The sequence below is a fragment of the Hydractinia symbiolongicarpus genome, chromosome 3 (genome assembly GCF_029227915.1).
Source record: "Hydractinia symbiolongicarpus strain clone_291-10 chromosome 3, HSymV2.1, whole genome shotgun sequence".
NCBI lineage: Eukaryota > Metazoa > Cnidaria > Hydrozoa > Anthoathecata > Hydractiniidae > Hydractinia > Hydractinia symbiolongicarpus.
This window is the reverse complement of record NC_079877.1, coordinates 24,015,662-24,034,893: the sequence shown is the minus strand read 5'-3', so window position 1 is coordinate 24,034,893 and position 19,232 is coordinate 24,015,662. Positions and strand designations below refer to the sequence as shown.

Genomic DNA, 19,232 nt, shown 5'->3' with positions numbered 1-19,232 from the left:
TCTTTAAGATATCGACTACAACAATAGAGCAGTAAGGTTGTAAAGCTGTATTTTAAAATAAAGACGTGGATATACAACAATAAAAATATATAATAACAATCTAATACTATAAATTATCAATTTAAAGAAACACATATTCTTCTAAGGTCTACTTTAAACACCGTTGAGAGTTTTAAGCTAAATCCACACTCGCATGTTTTACAGCGCGGTGCGTTTTTCCTGCGTCTGCGTCACAAGAATATGCGTTTTCAGTGTGAATTTAGCTTTAGGGTTGCTATTAATGTCAATAATCTGGCTGCAGTAACAACAGTGATGTTATAACGGAAAGAATGAAATATTCCGACACAAGCCAAGCCTTCTCTATACAAACTTTCATTCCAAATCATATCATGAAAACGTTGCTTGGTATTGCAATAAAAACTATTTTACACTCTATAAATCTTACACACTTTGAAATATATATAAAAAAAAACAAGAAATGTAAAGTAAAATCAGTTCAAGTAAAGCATTTCTAAATCTTTCTCGTAAAAGTTTTGAATATTTTTTCGTTTCAATTTGAAGGCAGCAGTTACAAGTTCGCTTTCGGGTGTCCATTGCTCTACGCACAACTTTAATTTTGATGGCGTTTCAGATTTGTTCAATTTGCCTGAAAAGAATGAAATTGAAAATTATTATTTAACCTATGAGAAGACTTATACTTAAAGCTGAATTTCCACTTAGAAAAACTGAACGAAACGGAACACAAAAAAATACCTAAATTTAAATTATCTTTTTGTTTTATAATTTTTCCATTCCCTTCTGCAAAAATTTTCAATTTTTAGACTGAATCGAAACTGAAAATTAAATTGTCTATTCCGATCTGTTCCATTTGGCTTTTGAGTGGAAGTTCACCTTAAGTCAGGCGCGAATACACCACCAAATACGGAAAAGTCCTTGTTCTGTAGGATATCACTTGATTTAGTCTGAACAAACTAGATCTTCAGAAGATTAAATTTGAACTCACAACACATTTCACAAATGTTTTTATGTAACCCATTAACAACATACCTTCTTTACTGACAGCTGTAACATCTTTCAAAACAGCTTCAACCACTTTCTTATTGCTACACAATTCTTCTAAACTTCCATCGACACTAAGCGAGTTAGCCAGCGCATGCAGTTGAGCTGCCACTGGTACGACCAACACTACCATGTAGCTCTCTTGACTATCACCGTAAGCGCAACAGTTCTCTACATATTTCGAGTGTTTCAAAGTAGCTTCAACTTTTCCGAGTGACACGTACTCGCCATGGGCGAGTTTGATCAAATCTTTTTTTCTGTCTAAAAAAAAAGAGATTGTTACGTCATTTATTTTTAAACATCCTAGAACGTTAATTGGCTTCGGATAAATTTCGTTGGATAAATATTTCATGTTTAGTCAATGCAATATTAAAAATTTTGCGAACATATGTTTTCGCAAATCACCTGTTTTCAGGAGACGAGGAAATAAGATTTTTCTTCTAATTTAGCGGGATTTAATGTTGTAAATTGAGTCACAGAAACTTTTTTCGGAAGGATTTCTTTTGCGAACATCGGCCAAATTCACAAAAAATAAAGGTTAAATTTCCACTCAAAAACGAAATGGAACGGATCATTTCTGGTATCTGTTAAGATTTTCCATATCGATCCATTCCGATCCACACTGAATTTTTTTGCGTTTTAATCTTGAGTAGAATCTCAGCTTAAGTTAATTCAGTAATGATAAACTTCCATCAGCTAATTGTAACAAAACACAACGTCAGCCTACCGATGATTTTGAGAACACCATCTGACTCCACCTCTCCAATGTCTCCAGTATAAAACCACCGCTGTCCATTGTCGTCCACTTTAAAAGATTCCGCTGTCTTTTCTTCTTGCTTCCAATATCCCAAGGAAACATTTGCTCCACCAATTATAATTTCTCCTCGCGGGTTTGGTTTATCATTGACTGTGTAGCTACCTGGAAAATATGTTTTGGCTTTGAAATCTGCTAGTAATCATAGAGGTATAGTATCACTCAATTGGATTTCCATAAACGAACATAGGACGTATAACTCAATATAAAAAGTACGCAAACAGAATATACGTCGATCTGAGTCATGTATGCCAAAAAATATTTCGCGTTTATGACATTTCCAAAGTTTACTGATTATAAATTCTTTTGGGAAACTATTCTTATTTACTTTCCATGATTTAAAAAAATTAAAATTAAAAAAAGAGTCAATTTTGGAAAAGTTTGTTAAAAAAATTCAAGAGTCAATTTTGGAGAAATTCCTTTAAAAAATTTATGGCAAGAATCTGGCACAGGATTTTTTTCCCAACGGAGCCCAGTAAGTGTAAACTTTCGGACAATCACATAAAATTAAAGAAAAATATATTGTACCTTCTTCCCAGCTTTCAAGTTTAATTTCGGCACTACCTACTGGTCGACCAACTCTTCCTGTGGATTGATCCCAAGCTGAAACGAAAAACAAACAATTCGATTTGATCCAAATAATAATAAATACGTTAAAATTTTTTTGCGGATGATTGGTTTTTGCAGGTGAGTATATTATCCTGAAATTTGTGAAATTAATTTTTTGCGGATGCCTACAGCAAAAGCACAAAACAAAAACAAAATTGCGATTGAAATAGGTTCGGATATTAAAAATTGAAAATTTTGCGGAAGAAATTTTTGCGAATTTAAAACAAAAATAAGTTCCGGAAAAATGTTCCACAAAAATCCCTTCTGCAATTAACTTATGGTAAATTTTACTCGATGACATACCTTCACATAGGGTGCCACCAGCACATGTTTCTGTTAACCCATATCCCTGTCCAACGGGGCAACAAAAACACACATTCATAAACTCTTCTGTTTCTTTAGACAACGGAGCACCACCACTCAACATAAAACTTAGACAACCACCTAATATACCACGAACTTTGTTGAACAGCACACTAAAAAATCCAGTCTAACTTCTTTATATAAAGCTCTCTGAATATAGTTTAATAGCAGGGCGCAAATAAAATCGTGTTTAAACCCTTCACATACTCTCTAGAAATACATTACCAAAACAGATTTAAAGTCAGAGAAAACAATGTTGCATTTGATTCATTCACTTTTCTTTTTAGTTCTCAACTTTCGGGTAGATTAGATTAGAATTATACTGCGTAATTTTTTTTAATCATCATAACCGCATGCAGAAACTGAGTCTCTCGTTAACTTTTTTTCTTTATTATAACGTCGAGTTCCCTTTAACCTCAGAAACGCCTGTTCACAATAAGAATTTGCATTTGATTGCAATAGGTTTCTCTTTAATTTCAGCTAGAAATTTTTTAGAATTATTCTTTCAGATATCTTTTTCTTATTTCGCAAAAAGAACTTCTCGCGAATCAATTGTTAACAAATTTTTCGGAGGAATTGGTTTTCGCATGGCAGAAAGTGAGACACATTGGGAGAAAACGCATATACACTAAAAATATTTAAATTACCTTTCGCGCGAATGATCTATGATCTTTTAATTATATGCGCACAATATTAAATTTTCATGAATGAAGCAATTTAACTATTTTGCAAGTCATGTCGACGAATTTCTTCCCGAGAAAGTTTCACCCCTTAAAGTAATATGTGGTAGGGACCACTTCAGGTAAAAACTGATGCTAATTATTTCCAAACTTCTCACAGACTCATCAAAAGAAGAATCTATATACCGATTTAGCAAAGGTGTATCATATCCTTGCTGTATTTGTTTTAACTTGTAATCATACGCAAACTTAAAAAACAACTGAGCAGATCTTGGTCCACTGTTGACTTTGTCAATAACAGCCTTTCTCATTCTGTCCATGATCATCTAGAAGAAATATGTAATAGTCAGCAATGATTTAAAAAGCAGGATAGTTTGGATCTATCTTGATTGCATGTTGATCTATGTTGGTTGCACTGGCGAATGTTTTGAATATGAATCATACTCACAGGCACAGCACACATTAATGTTGGTTTTAAAATCGATGCATCACCTTTTGATCCTTTTTTAATCTTTGACGACTAAAAAAATAAAAATAAATACATTTTTTTAATAAACCAACTTTTCTTTTAAACTGGTACTGGATTGACGTCAAATTCTTACATAATTCCCTTGCAACTTTGGAGGAAGAAAAACAGGTTTTCTCCCTCCAAGATACAACAAAAATTTGTAAAGTAAACGCAATCTGCCGTAAGAATAGGTATAAACAATCATCTTAGGGAAAACAGAATCTTTAAGTTCCCATTGCTTTTAAAAACATAGGCTCAAACAATGCTTAATTATTATTAAATTATTGCTTATTCCCAATATTACTAAAAGTGTTAAGTTGCCAAGAAAAGCGTATACACTTTAAATTTACTTCCTATGCTTAAGGATGGAGAGATATAATACTAGGGAACGGCATCAACTGGTTAAATTTTAACATTTAAAATTTTATATGCGTTTTATTTGTCATTTAATTAAAAATATAATGACATGAGTGATAAAGGTGGTTTACCTGATCAGATAAGGTTAAAGCACTAGAATATCCAATTGGTGTTGCAAAACTTAAACAAGCACACTCTATAAAGAAAGACAACAACATGATAATGTTATTGAATTCAACCAAATCATTTGAAGAAGGTGCTTTCTTATCACTCTTAAAATATAAACCCAAACAAACAGGTATTAAACGTCAAAAACATTGCAATTTTTCTCATGCAACAGAAATTCTCCATAATCAATTATATTTAACGTTTTTTGTTGCTTGTTTAAAAGATTTAATGAAACCGTCTAAAGGTTTAAATCATAAGGGAACCAGTAAATCATTATACGTACCACAAATGAGTTCCATTATGTGTGCGAGTGGCAAATATGCGATGTATCTTTGTGATGGCCTGAATATCAAATTCAAATTCATTAAATATTTAAGATATAAAAATTGTACTTAAGTATTTTTTATTAAAGAAAACAAACAAACAAATTCTTACCCTAGAGGAACGCCAATTATCATCCCACATAGAGCACTGGTTATATTTAAATGTGAAATGATCACACCTAAGAAGAAATAAGTTAATTTGCAATTAACAGAGGAAAGTATGCAGTGATCATCAATTATTGTTTTTATAGACATTATGAACTACTGATTAATGCAGTAAAATAAACTAACTTTTTCGTTGTGCACAGTTTAAATCTACACTTGAGTTTTTTGGGATAGTTTTTACGTTTAATATTAATGCAAATGTTTTATTAGCAAAATGACTAGATTTAGATTTAAAGCTGTTTGTACTATGCCAAAAATTACTGCATTTCTCAGTGCAGACCTATCAATAGGGGAAGAGAAATAGCTCTTTCTCACGCAAAAACTCACCCAATTTTGAGGAATGAGAAACTAGTAGAGCCATTATTTGATCCCCAAATTTCACAAAAGCAATATCAATTCATCTCACATGGAAATCAAAGTTATCTTTCTTATTATTTTCAGTAAAAATTAACCAAAATCTACAAAAAAAATGATAAAGTAGATAAAAAAAGATTTTGTAATAAAATACGCTTTTTAAACTTATTCTATTTATTCAGATTGCTCGCCCAGTCTAAATTGTTGTAACTCTAGGAGAACGATTTATTGCTTGAGTGTTATTTTCTTATTGATAGGCTTGTAAGTGTTTATTTTTATACAAAAAAGTATCCAATGCGAGTTTTAAACACTTTACCACATATTTATACCTGACATGGTTTACTTCTATTTTCTTTTCTGTAAACAACAATTATTTTTAAATTTCACTGATATTTTTTGTGGGGCAATAAATAAATGACTTATTAACCTTACTAGCCTGTCTTTTCAGGAAATATAGACATTTCTCATTTCAATATACTACACTGCGTTCAGTCAACACAATCTAACCTTGGCCTTCACGTTCTGTATAAACCAGCTAAACAGTTAATAGGCCAGTAGTACAACACTGTTGGCCAGTTAAAACATGCACAAACCTTTTGGCACACCAGTAGACCCACTTGTGTACATTACAACAGCAATATCATCAGGTTTTGGGCTTTCTACAGGTACTTCAACTAAAACAATCAATGTAATGACTTTTTCATGAACAATTATCTCACAAATAGCTAGGGGATGTATAGCCTAGGTAGTTTATTCAAACTTAAAGTATACTAAAATTAAATAAAAACAGCTAAAATTCTCTTTTCTACATTTTTGTTATGCATTCCTTATACCAGATTTATTTCAATGTGAATAACAATTAAAAAGGTTTTTGCATGTAATTTTTGTCATCAGAAACAAAAATCTAACTTGAGGAAAACTACAAAAGGAGAAGTAAATTACACAGATTAAATTTTTTTGTTTTTGTATTTTTATTAAAAGTATTGTAAATAAACCAAAACAAAACTTACTGTTCTTTAGCTTAGATCCTAAATCAATGACTTGTTGTAAGGAGTAAACTTTTATATGGTCAGGAAATTCATTTATAAGTGACTTCTTTGCATCTCCAAAGAAAACTATTGTTTTAATAAAATGCAGTTGCGATGACAATTTTTTTAGCTTTGGTAGTAAAGCTGCATCAGTCATAATAAATTTAGATTCTGCTTCATTAAAGCCATGGACAAGAGCTTCATCGCCAAGTGTTGCATATATTGTAACAACTAAAACAGAACTGAAAGATCAATAAAACTGAATATATAGGTACACCTCAAGAATTTAAACAAAAAAAAGCAACCTTTTTTATAGACAAAAATAACACGCACAAAATAAAATGTAAAAATAAAACGCATCCACAGAAAGAAAAGATCCTGTGCATAAAAGATTGATTTTCCCTGAAACCTGTGTATCAAAAAGTCTACTATATTTACAATGTCCAGAAAAAGTCAAATGTAAGCTTAAATTTTCATACTAACTATGCATAAATTATTTTAAAAAAATGGTGAAGAAAATTAACGAACAAAGACTTACCAGGAAAGTTTCTCATAAAACATGCTTGTGCACTTAACATCCATTCTGCTTTTGTTTCAGCAAATATTACAACAAATTCTCCTGTTTCAACACCCAGAGCTTTGATTCCACTACTTATTCGACGGACATGATCATACGCTTCATTGTAAGACAACCACTTGTACTCACCCAAAATAACTTTCTTAAAAATACGTCCATTTGGCTGAACTTCATCTTCTTCTGATAACAACTCTCTAGTTCCCATGCAGCCTCTATCACCATGTTGTTCAACAGAATGGCTAAAAAGCAAAGAGTAGGGTTGTGTGTGTTCACCATCACCTACATTAGTATTTATACTATCTGATGGTCTCCTCGTAGGTATTTATTTAATGTAAAATACACAGTTATCTCACACGAAATAAATACTACTACTACTACTACACTAACAACAAGCAATTGAGAACATCCTTTTTTTTGGGCCAGGATGTTTTGGGCCACCTACCACTCTGGCTCTCAAAATAAATACAACTACAGAGGGTATTCTTGGTAAACAATTTCAAATAAAATATTTAAGAAATAAAAAGATTAAGCAAATACATCCCATAGAAAATTCTAAATAACTCAAAAGAGCCCCTACATTAAGTACTTTTGTAAGTTTCGCTAATGACAGTCAGGGACAACCGCAAATTAGAATATCACGCCAAATTAGGTTGCTAACTAGTTAGGAGATCATCTCCTATTTAGGAGATTTATATTCTTATTTTACGATTATCTTGACTGGTAATCTTCCATTCTAGGCGAATACTAATAAGAATCAATTGGTGGTGGGGTTTACTTGTGTTGAACCAATCTTGCTGGTGAAATCATTGTGTTTATAATAGTGGTATATATTGTGTTGTGTGTAAATCAATTGGGTATATTTGGTGTTGCATTATTAGGAGAACTGTGAAGATAACCTACAGGTTAGTGATACACATATTGAGAGTTTAACAAATGGTAGCAGAGAAATAAAATTGCAAAGTATCATAGAGAAATGTCGAAAAGTTGGGTACCCCCACCATCATTGAATACAGAGTCCAGTTACAAAGACTGGAAAAAAGAAGTTCAAATATGGCAAGCACTCACAGAACTAAAGGCGGAAAAACAAGGGCCAGCTATATTCATGGGTTTGAAAGGAAAAGCTAAAGAAGCAGTATTAGAATTGGAAATTGAACAAATCAGTGCCACAACTGGGGTAAAAGCTATTACTGACAGATTGGACAAAATTTACTTAAAGGATGAAAATCAAACTGCGTACCTGGCTTATGAAACCTTTGAAAAATTTAAACGACCCTCTGAGATGAGCATGAATGATTACCTTATAGAGTTTGAACGATTATATCACAAAATTCAAGTTCACCGTATGGAACTTCCTGATGGAGTTTTGGCATACCGAGTTTTACAAAGCACTAATCTTACACTAGAGCAGCAACAGCTGGCTAGAGCAACTATAAATGAATTACGCTATGATTCAATGGAATTACAGTTAAAGAATGGCCTCATCTGTGTCAAATGATGCTGTAAAGATAGAGCCTTTTTTACAGGCAAGCGCAGATTCTACGGAGCAGAATTACTTCACCAAAGGAGGTGGATATCAGAGGTGGATATCAGAGGTGGATATCAGCGCCTGCAGCACCAAATCAAAGATATGGATGGAGGAAAACCAGATCCAGTAACAGAGTAATGAATCCGCCTGATGAATTTGGAAATATTTCAAAGTGCAATATTTGTCAGTCCATTTATCACTGGGCTGTGAATAGTCCCCATTCTTATGAGAATCAGGAGTCTGAAGATGTAAAAAAAAGGAAAAGAGTCGTTCAAAAGTTACATTTTTTTCTAAAATTAAAGAAAGTGAAATGCAATCCCTTGTTGGTGAAACTTTGTCATGTGCAGTTTTAGACTGTGGTTGTACGAAAACAGTCTGTGGTAAGAATTGGTACCAATGTTTCATTGATAATATTGATACTGATAAACTGCCAGAAGAGTATCCAGGTGGAACAAGATTTAAATTTGGAGATAGCGAGGCAGTCTGTTCCATAAAGCGAGTAATCTTAGCTGTAATGATTGGTTCAAAAGAGGTTAATCTAGAAACAAAAGTTGTACCTAATGAAATACCATTGCTTTTGAGTCAAACATCTATGAGAAAAGCAGATGTAGTTTTAGATTTTAGCAACGATACTGTTAAAATGTTTGGAGAATGCCATCCTTTAAAATTTACCACCACAGGTAACTGTTGCATACCTTTAAACAACAACAGAATAGACTTAGATGAAAAGAATTATGACTATTTGCTTCCTCAAGTTGCCTTTTTATGCGCAAGTGAAAAATCCAAAAAAAACTTTATAATAAAACATTTTGAAAACACAACATTTGATTGGTCACTAATACTCATCATGACCATTTTGTAGCACATTCAGTAGAAGTGTGCTATTTGCTCCTTGCTTTGTTAACACATCTGCTAACTGATGTTTGGTGGAAGTCCACTTCAATATAACTTCCTTTTGATTGATGCTCTTTCTGAGAGAAGCCATGTCAACTGTTAATCCCTTATCTTCTAATGCTTTTGTTGAATATGCAGCTTCATACAAAGATTTGTTATCTGTGTAGCACAAGATACCTTCTAGATCTGTCTTCACAATTTCCATTATTACATTTTTCACCCAGATACATGCATTATTACTTGAATAATTATGACCATTTGCTTCCTCAAGTTGCCTTTGTATGCGCAAGTAAAAAATCAAAAAAAAAAAAGATTGTCAAACTTCATCATCAGTTCTGTCATCCAAGTGCTGAGAAATTAAAACTCTTATTAAAGCATCAAATTCCTTTTTAGAGGACCGAAGTGAAATCATAAAATTAATTGATAATGTCTCACACTCTTGTAAAGTATGCCTTAAGTATAGAAAACCAAGACCACGTCCTATTGTTGGCTTACCAATGTCGTCGGAATTTAATCAGTGTGTGGCTTTAGATTTAGTGCAACTCTCACAATCACTGTGGTTTATTCATATCTTAGATACTTTCACAAGATTTTCATCTTCAAAGTTAACAAAGCAAAAAGATAAAAATGTGATAACAGACATTATCTTTGAAATTTGGTTAGCAAGATTTGGTCAACCAAGAACGTTTCTGGCTGACAATGGAGGGGAATTTATCAATAAAGTGTATGAAGAAATGTGTGAGCAATTTAACATAGAGTTTTCCACAACAGCAGCCGAAAGTCCTTAGTCGAATGGGCTATGTGAGCGACACATTGGTATCATTAAGGAAATGCTGAGTAAGATTATAGAGGATACGAAATGTAGACCTAATCGAGCACTTTTCTAGGCTATTAGTGCCAAGAATTCTTATCAAACAACAATGGATTTTCACCAAACCAGCTTGTTTATGGTAAAAACTATGACTGTCCCTGCATCCTCACTGATCAGTTACCAGCCATGAATGATACAGTTTCAAGTAAGACTGTGGCCCATAACATTGCTGTTATGCATGCATCACGAAGAGCATTCATAGCAGCAGAATGTTCTGAAAGAATACGTAGAGCATTGCGGCATAATGTTTAGTGTTACAATGATGTGCAGTATGTAACTGGAGATAAAGTCTTTTATAAAAGAAAGACAGCGAAAAATGGCATGGACCAGGCACTGTAATTGGACAAGAAAATAAAAAAATACTTGTCAAGCATGGTGGAAGTTATGTGAGAGTCCACATTTGTCGGTTGCAAAAGGTAAATCAAGTAGTACATTCACAGGAACCATCACAAGACTCTGAAAAGAGCCCAGAAGTAACAACTATGCAGTTGGACAACTGTGTTTCACCTGAAGACGAAATTTTTGACATAGTTGATCTTGAAAGTAATACTACGGAAGCACCAGTAACTGAGGATGCGGCCATTGATAATTCACAAACCAATGGGACACCAATAGAGGAAAGATCTAATGAAACATCAAAAAGTGAAACCACAGTCAATGAAAAAAAAGGCAATACCTCTATATTTCAAGGAATGCCAAAGTTAAAAACCAGAATCATCTATAAGCTAACTCCAGACAGTTAGTGGATTAAAGGATTAGTTCACAGCAGAGCAGGTAAAGTGAGTAGAAAAGGAAAAGAAGGCAGGCAATATGGCAGCTGTTTAAATGTACAAAATGAAGACACAGGTGAAATTAATTGGTTAGATTTCAAAAGATGTGTGAGTGAATGGCAACCGGTTATTGAAGCCAATGACACTGAAGAAGTATTATTAGTGATAAAACCAACTATTGAAGACAAGGTCTTGAATGCGAAATTTAAAGAATTAACCAAATGGCAAGACAACAATGTTTTCTCCACTGTTAAAGACAGAAGTCAATCTACAATATCCAGGGTAATAACAACAAAAAATATAGAGGGCAACAAAATTGTCAAAGCTCGTTTGGTCATAAGAGGTTTTGAAGAAGAGGAGGTTCAAAATCTGACTAAAGACTCCCCAACGTTTTCAAAAGAAATCTGGGAATTGTACTCACAATGTTAGCAACTAACGAATGGGAATGCCACACCTTAGATGTCAAAACAGCATTTCTTCAGGGTGACCCGATTGATAGAGAAGTAATTATGAAGCCCCCAAAGAAAGCAAACGTAATAGGGGTTCTTTGGAATTGAATAAAGTAGTATGTGGCCTTGCTTATGCTTCAAGAGCTTGGTATTTACGAGTAAAGGAACAGTTAATTGGTTTGGAAATGAAAATGTCTTTATTTGATGAGGCTTTATTTTAATGGGTTTAAGATGATCGTAATACATGTTGATGATTTTCTTTGGGAAGGATCAGAAGATTTTCAAGTAAAAGTCATTGCATCCATTAAAAAAATATTTCGGGTTGGGTCAGAGAATTGCAGTAATTTTGAATATGTTGGAGTCAACATACAACAATTCAATATTTCTAATGAGTATGACCAAAGCAAATATGTGGCAAGCATGGAACAGGTTGAGATTTAAAGCACCAAAAACAAACATCAAGAACTCTCACATGAAGAGCAATCTAAGTTTCGATGTATTTGTGGTCAATTAAATTGGGTATGTTCTCAATCAAGGCCAGATATTTCTTTTGATGTTTGTCAGTTACGCACAAAGTTAAACCATGCAAATGTTGATGATGTTATGAGAGCTAATAAATTGGTAAAGAAGTTGAAATTGGATCCTGATATTTGCCTAAAATTTTGGAAGTTGAAACCTCCATTACAATTAATCTTGTACGCTGACACCTCATTTGGAAATCTACATGACGGAAGCTCTCACAGTGGAATTTTTGTTTTTCTTAAAGGTGGTGAGAACACCATGACACCTATCACATGGCAGTCAAAAAAGATTAAGAGAGTTGTGCATAGCACACTTGCAGCAGAAACCTTAGCACTTGTTAATGGTATTGATGCATGTATCTGGGTGAAAAATGTAATAATGGAAATTGTGAAGACAGATCTAGAAGGTAATCTTGTGCTACACAGATAACAAATCTTTGTATGAAGCTGCATATTCAACAAAAGCTTTAGAAGATAAGCGATTAAGAGTTGACATGGCTTCTCTCAGACAGAGCATCAATCAAAAGGAAGTTATATTGAAGTGGATTCCCACCAAACATCAGTTAGATGTGTTACCAAAGCAAGGAGCAAATAGCACACTTCTACTGAATGTGCTACAAAATGGTCATGATGAGTATTAGTGACCAATCAAATGTGGTGTTTTCAAAATGTTTTATTATAAAGTTTTTTTTGAGCTTTATTTTTCAGAATTCATTGCTGAAACACCACTTAGCACTTGGCATCACACAACTAAGGACCCAAGAAAGAATAGTCTTCGGTAACTATTAAATCAAGACTTGTATAGTAAAGGGCATTGGTGAAAAGCCAATTTCTCCCCAGGACCACTATACTAAGCGAGTAGGAGTCGCTATAAATTCCTCCCATAGCAGCATAAACTGAACAACATGCAAAAAAGAAAATAGAGGGAGATTGTTAATCTTCCATTCTAGGCAATTACTAATAAGAATCAATTGGTGGTGGGGTTTACTTGTGTTGAACCAATTTTGCTGGTGAAATCATTGTGTTTATAATAGTGGTAAATATTGTGTTGTGTGTAAATTAATTGGGTATATTTAGTGTTGCGTTATTAGGAGAACTGTGAAGATAACCTACAGGTTAGTCATACACATATTGCGAGTTTAACATTGACAACCACGTCAGGTCGCACTATGTTTTTTTAAAGTTAACTTGCTCATTAGATCATCTTCATTCCAGCAAAATTTTTTATAGTTTGGTTTGCGAGACTAGATATCATACGTCAAAAGTCTTTGGATCCGCTTATTAGACGAGAAATACTCTTTAGGCTATGCACCACCATGTTGAATATATGCTGCGCAGGTATGTTAGCCCTTTTACACAAGCAACTGTGGCTGTAAAACAACAAAGCTGTAACACAGCGCATGCTTTCTTAAGCAAAAGAAACTAAACGCTATATCTTCTGACAGTGCAAATAATTAAAAAAAATATTTTTAAAATATGTTTGGGCCATTTAAGGTTTTATAGAATGTTTTTAGCTAGAGAGAGATAAATCACCCAAATAGCCGATCACTAATTAGACTATCATACCCTAATTTGCGGTTATTCAGCGATTCGGTTTGACGTCATAACAATTTTTTTGGAGGTCAAAAGTTTCCGTATTTTATGTGGAGAGAGCAAAGCTAGACACATTTTGCAGTTTTAATAACAATGTTAGGAAGTTTGAGCGAAGATATTTTTGGAGCAAAATCTAGATAGCTAATCATAATTTCCAGACAGATTTTTATTGTGGCTACCTTTCGTTAGCTAATTATTCTTCCATTTCCACATTTTTTAGCATTCTTCCCCCTACGAACTAGGTTTGTTTTCACCCTGCGAGATTTTAAAAATGGCGGATGTAGCATAAATGTGATTCGTCAATTAAGCAAAATGTCAATCATCACTACGGCAACAAAGCTGAACCGAATCGCCGAATCCCTGACTGGCCGGAGAGTGGGGCTAATTTGGTACACTAGCTGCAAAAAAGGGGTATTAGGAATTGAATTCAATTCTCTATATAGTATATATATATATATAGTAAGGAACTTCAAGACACAACATGACATATTTCAATAGTGACCTAATGACACAGAAACAGCAGGAGGATAAATTACTAACCGAAACAAAACATCTAATGTTTTCACTTTACCAAATCCGGATATTAATTTATCGAAATGATTTAAATTACGATAAGGACCAGCAGGCGAAGAGGATACAGACTTTGCTTGAATTTTCCCAAATCGAGGTTTTTTAAAATTTCCACTTAAATAAAACCATGGATAAAACGTAAACACATTCCAAAACCACCCAATAATATGGCACGTGTATAGTGCTAGAGTTTCTATTGAAGTGAACTTCTTCTCCGCCATTTTTGCTTATTTAAGGCAAAGAACAATTTTTATAAATATAATTCCGAGCAGTATTATTATCTCATCTCATCATTAAGTCAATGAATGTCAATAACGCAATCGTTCTTGGAAAACAATGGCTTTCTAGCCTTTTCACTCAACAGCGCGAGTGTGTACATTCAGATTTTACCTCGACTTAGCTCAAAGGTCATAATACGTGATTACATGAACGGTATAAAAAAAGTTGCCAATAGTAACTCACGAATTCTATAAACTATCTGACCACGGATCATCGTGCACGCTGCTTAAGGCTTTAGAACCAGATTAAAGTCGCTAATTTTTTATGTTTTGTCCAATTAAGGTGCATACAGACTTCGTCGCTGGAATAAATAGGTTTAAGGTCCATCTACTCGAATTTTTTTACCTCGAATTCACTGTTTTCTTATGCTTATTGATGAATTGATTGATTTCTTGCTTTCTTGCTTAGTTTTTTTCTTTTTTTGTTGATTGAACGAAATGGCCGAGGCCAAAGGAGATTTCTGCTGTTCTTGTGCTAACGCTGCAACCATAGACATTGGAAAACACTTAAAGGCAAAGAAAATAACTGGCGATTACCTGAAGGAGGTATAATATTTAGGATCCTACTCGTTTGTAGTAGTTCTGTGCCTCCTGTATTACCGCGTGCTTATTGCGAGTTCCGAGATGACTCATTTGAATTTTATTTTTCTCAATAAGTAAATAAGTAAACAAAATGTATTCGTGAATTTGTTTTAATGATATCGCTATCAATCTGCTCTGCTGTTTTGCTTCGTGCATTTTATCCCAAGCAAGTCAAGTCAAGAGGTTTTTTCAGGTTAGTGTAGGTTAGCTCTTCTTAAAAATAAACTTTGCAGACATAGGTGAATTAAACCAAATTTTATGTCCAACGTATAGAGTGGGTTTGTTCTGCCCAGATTGCGAAAACGGCCTGTTTACAACCGGGACAGCCAGATTATGTACGCATGGTCCGATTATGTTCTTTTTGCACTGGTTATGTCATGGTGACCGCATTTATGAACGCTGATATAATGGCTGGCCAGGCAGGCTGTGATTGTCATTTTCTTTGAACTTTTGTGAATTAAACATTTTTTGGAAGATAGAACACCCCTAAAAACTAGACATAGCGAAAGAAAAAAGTATCGATGTAATTCTATAAACTACTCTTGTAGTAAATACACTTCAACATAAAGTAACTAAATTTCATGGAACCTAAATTATTCTTTTTGCAGGAATTAAGTTTGGTGAAAAAATATTAAACTTGCGAATCCCAAAATTTAGTATTTGCCACGAAATTCGTTTTATTTGAGAACAACAACAACTTTGCTACCAGGGTTATTTGCTTGTCAGAAATGATGACAAATCATGGGCCCTGATTATATTTGTTCAATAAGTCTCGAATAATATTTGACTGTCATACATAAGCCGGCCTTCCCAGATTATGTGCATTCTATAATAAGTGAGAAATAATATAAAAATGTTATACATAAGCCCGTCGGCCCTGATTACGTTCTTTCTATAAGTCTCAAATAAAATTTGACTGTCATACATAAGTCGGTCTGCCCCAATTATGTTCGTTCTATAATAAGTGAGAAATAATATTAGACTGTCGTATATAAACTGGCCTGCCCTGATTATGTTCCTTTTATAAGTGCCAAAAAATATTTTTTGAGTAATAAGCCTGTCCTGATTATGTTGCCCTGATTATGTATTTTCTGTCCTGTTCTTAACTGGGACAAGCTGCCATACTTAATCAGGCCAATGTTCATTATCCGGGCAGAACAGGTTCGCCATGAATCCGGGAAGCTGTGAAACCAAAAATCCATTAAGAAGTTAAACAAGTAATTTGAAGGGGAAAATTCTAAAGTTGAAAAACACCCACCTAAAACCTTTTTTGCATTTTAATTCACATAAACCGTGATTCAAAGGTTTTTAAATTGAATATTTAATCTTGAATTCCAAAAGCACAAAATCTGTGACTTTGAAATAACTACTTAAATAAAAAAATGTTCTAATTTTTGTTTACATAAGAAAATTAATTTTCTGATAATTTCTTTCGATGTAAGACTGGATGGAAGTGTGTTTATTTGTCTATCATTAAAAAATGATTTGCATCCATGTTTAAGGATGGGAAGAAATACTTTAAAATACAATGGGAAGAGACATGGACACCAGAAGACGAATTACAAAATTGTTCCGACCTGCTTCAAGACTATTTGGAGAAAGGAAAACCAGAGGTAAGTTCATTTTAAAGTTTGTCGTTTGGCTACATGTTTTGATAAATATCCTACATTTGGAAGAAAATGATGGAGGGTAATAGGGTTATAAAGTGTGAATAACTGATAGTTCCGGCCAAAAATCCTAGAGGTTGAGAAAGACACAAGGTGATAAGGTCAGGCTTGCTGCAGAGAAGTTTCAGTTTAGAGAACTAATACAGTCTACATCAGAGTGGAAAGTTGGTAATATACCATGCCCATCCCATGCTATCATGGAAAAACGTATGTTAATTACATAAATGTTGCTGGTTTAAACTTAACTCAGGGTAGGGGAACAAACCCAACATCAAAACCCAAAATTGTATAGATAGTTGTCAATAAGAAAAGCTTCGCAAGGAGCCAGCCTCATATCAAGTTTTTGTCCATTATACAGACAAGAAATACTATAACATCAAAAATAGTTTCTTGTTTACTGCTGTTTGCCCTATTTTTATGATGGACTTTTAGTGACTGGATCTAATTTGTATGAAAGCAAGGAGTTTTGAACATAATTCTTAAAAATTAATGCAATGCAGTAAATTATTTTCTGCAGCTACCTTAAGATGTCAAAAAATCACAGGTGGTTCTTTAAACGAGGGCTCGGTTTAAAAAATTAGGTCTTAAGTCATGAATCAAAATTACCAACAGACGTAACATGTATATAACTTCTAATAACAAATTAATCGGAAGATGCGCTTTGATTTTGCCTCCAATATTTGTGTAAAGCTTCATTAATATTGTTTTCAATATTTCTTTGTAGATAGAAGTTTTGGGTCATACAGAAAATGTTGAGGAAGATGTCGATGTTTTTGTTGTTCGTGTAAAGCGTGGAGCATTGCAGACAGATGAAAATAGTATTTCTATCAATGGCTTAGAGGGAGTTGATTTGGTAGAGAAGTTAACCGAAGTATGTATATAATCTTATAAACCTAAAAATCTGTTTAATTATGAAACACTGCGTCATAATAACTGGTTGTATTTGAACATATTTGAACAATTCACTTCCCATTAGCTTTACATTTTCTATTACCTTATTTCCTGTGTATGTGAGCTTTAGAACCTTATTGCAAAAATTATATTGAAAAACAAAAATTATATTAAAAAACAATCAATTTTCGGCATATCTTGTGGTAATCATGGATATGTATTTGTGATATTGTAAAGACTGTTCGTCTTATGGAACTCGTTCTGTAGCCGACAATATTAAATTCCTTGTATGCAGTCGTACCAAAACAAATTGAATAAAAATTGTCATCCCTTTTATTTTATAGACCCAATAATGGGATGCGTTGAAAAAATTTTTTATATTATATTTCAGTTAAGTAAGCAGCCCAAAACGGTTAGTGATCTCGAGCAGGAAGACATCAAATTGGTTACCTATGCGCAACTGCAAAAAGCTGGCTTTATGGTCGACGACGAAGACACTACAGAGACAGCATCATCACAGCAGACACAATCCTGTTCAGTGGAAAATATCGAGAATGCTAAAACGCAAATGTATTCACAAATTGCTGGTAATGGAAATGCCGAAGGTGGCATGAAATACTTACACCATTTTGTCCATAATGATATCGAGGCTTCAAGAAATCGAGGCAGAAGTTATGTAGCACGCCGCCGGCAACCTTTTCAGTTGTATAAGTGCGAGCTGTGCGGCTCGGAATTCGTTCATCGTACTCATTTGAAAATCCATCAACGAACTCATACCGGTGAGAAACCTTACAAGTGTGAATTTTGTGGTCGCAGTTTTGCGCAGAAAGGAAACTTGCATGTTCATATAAAAATACATACTGGAGAAAAAGATTTTGTTTGTGAATACTGTCAGAGGGCGTTCATTACAAATGCACAACTTTTCGTACACTTGCGAACACACACGAATCCGAATCGAAAAAAACCGTACGCGACCGGTAGACCGGCTAAAAATGAACCTAAAAGGAAACTAGTTCCGGGTCAGGAGACTCCAAATCAGATTATCGTTCAACTTGTTCAACGCGAAGACGGGAATTCGCAAAAAAACCTGGACAAAAATGACCCAGCTGATCTGCAAAATACATCGAATATACCAACATTAGCTGTCGGCGAGGAGGAACTGCGAAATCTGACAGAAGAAAATGGTGCAATGACAAATTTACCTAGTTTAGCGTCACAGGCGGAAACCAGTGTTTACAATATCCATACAACAATTTCTCAACCAATCATGAATAACTCATTAGTGGAACATAATGGCGCTATGCATAATGGCGGCATGCATAATGGCGATATGGTGCAAATACTAGTTGCTCAACAGTAACTCTTGTTTGGATTTTCTGTTCCAATAATTTTTGCGTTTGACCTTTTCTGACAGTTGTTTCAACAAAATATTTTTCTGGTTTTTGTGGAAGCATGTTTCTTTTATTGGTGCATTTCTAATTACCTTTTTCCATTACTTGTTTTAAAGCTAAAACTGTCACCAGAAAAAAAACCCGCTTGTTTGTCTGCAACACAAGAGTGTGAAACTTATTTTTGCGACAGAGGAATTGCAGAACTAATGTTTGCGATTAGGACTC

At 34.0% G+C, this 19,232-nt stretch overlaps 2 protein-coding genes across 2 annotated transcripts; one reads left to right on the top strand and one right to left on the bottom strand.

Moving 5' to 3' along the window:
• Positions 1 to 32: 32 nt before the first annotated feature.
• On the bottom strand, positions 33 to 14,589 carry LOC130636352 (long-chain-fatty-acid--CoA ligase 4-like). The gene is made up of 14 exons (XM_057446040.1): positions 14,169 to 14,589; positions 6,967 to 7,244; positions 6,411 to 6,659; positions 5,994 to 6,074; positions 4,994 to 5,060; positions 4,842 to 4,900; positions 4,522 to 4,586; positions 3,974 to 4,045; positions 3,712 to 3,851; positions 2,786 to 2,958; positions 2,402 to 2,476; positions 1,787 to 1,978; positions 1,048 to 1,320; positions 33 to 646 (listed from the first exon to the last, which is right to left on the bottom strand). Exons 1-14 carry the CDS (start codon positions 14,417 to 14,419, stop codon positions 492 to 494), a joined length of 2,130 nt encoding a protein of 709 aa, XP_057302023.1. The 5' UTR covers positions 14,420 to 14,589; the 3' UTR covers positions 33 to 491.
• A 232-nt stretch (positions 14,590 to 14,821) lies between these two features.
• Positions 14,822 to 19,066, top strand: LOC130636353 (zinc finger protein 287-like). Its single transcript, XM_057446041.1, has 4 exons — positions 14,822 to 15,022; positions 16,561 to 16,671; positions 17,450 to 17,596; positions 18,008 to 19,066. Exons 1-4 carry the CDS (start codon positions 14,915 to 14,917, stop codon positions 18,974 to 18,976), a joined length of 1,335 nt encoding a protein of 444 aa, XP_057302024.1. The 5' UTR covers positions 14,822 to 14,914; the 3' UTR covers positions 18,977 to 19,066.
• Positions 19,067 to 19,232: the final 166 nt, after the last annotated feature.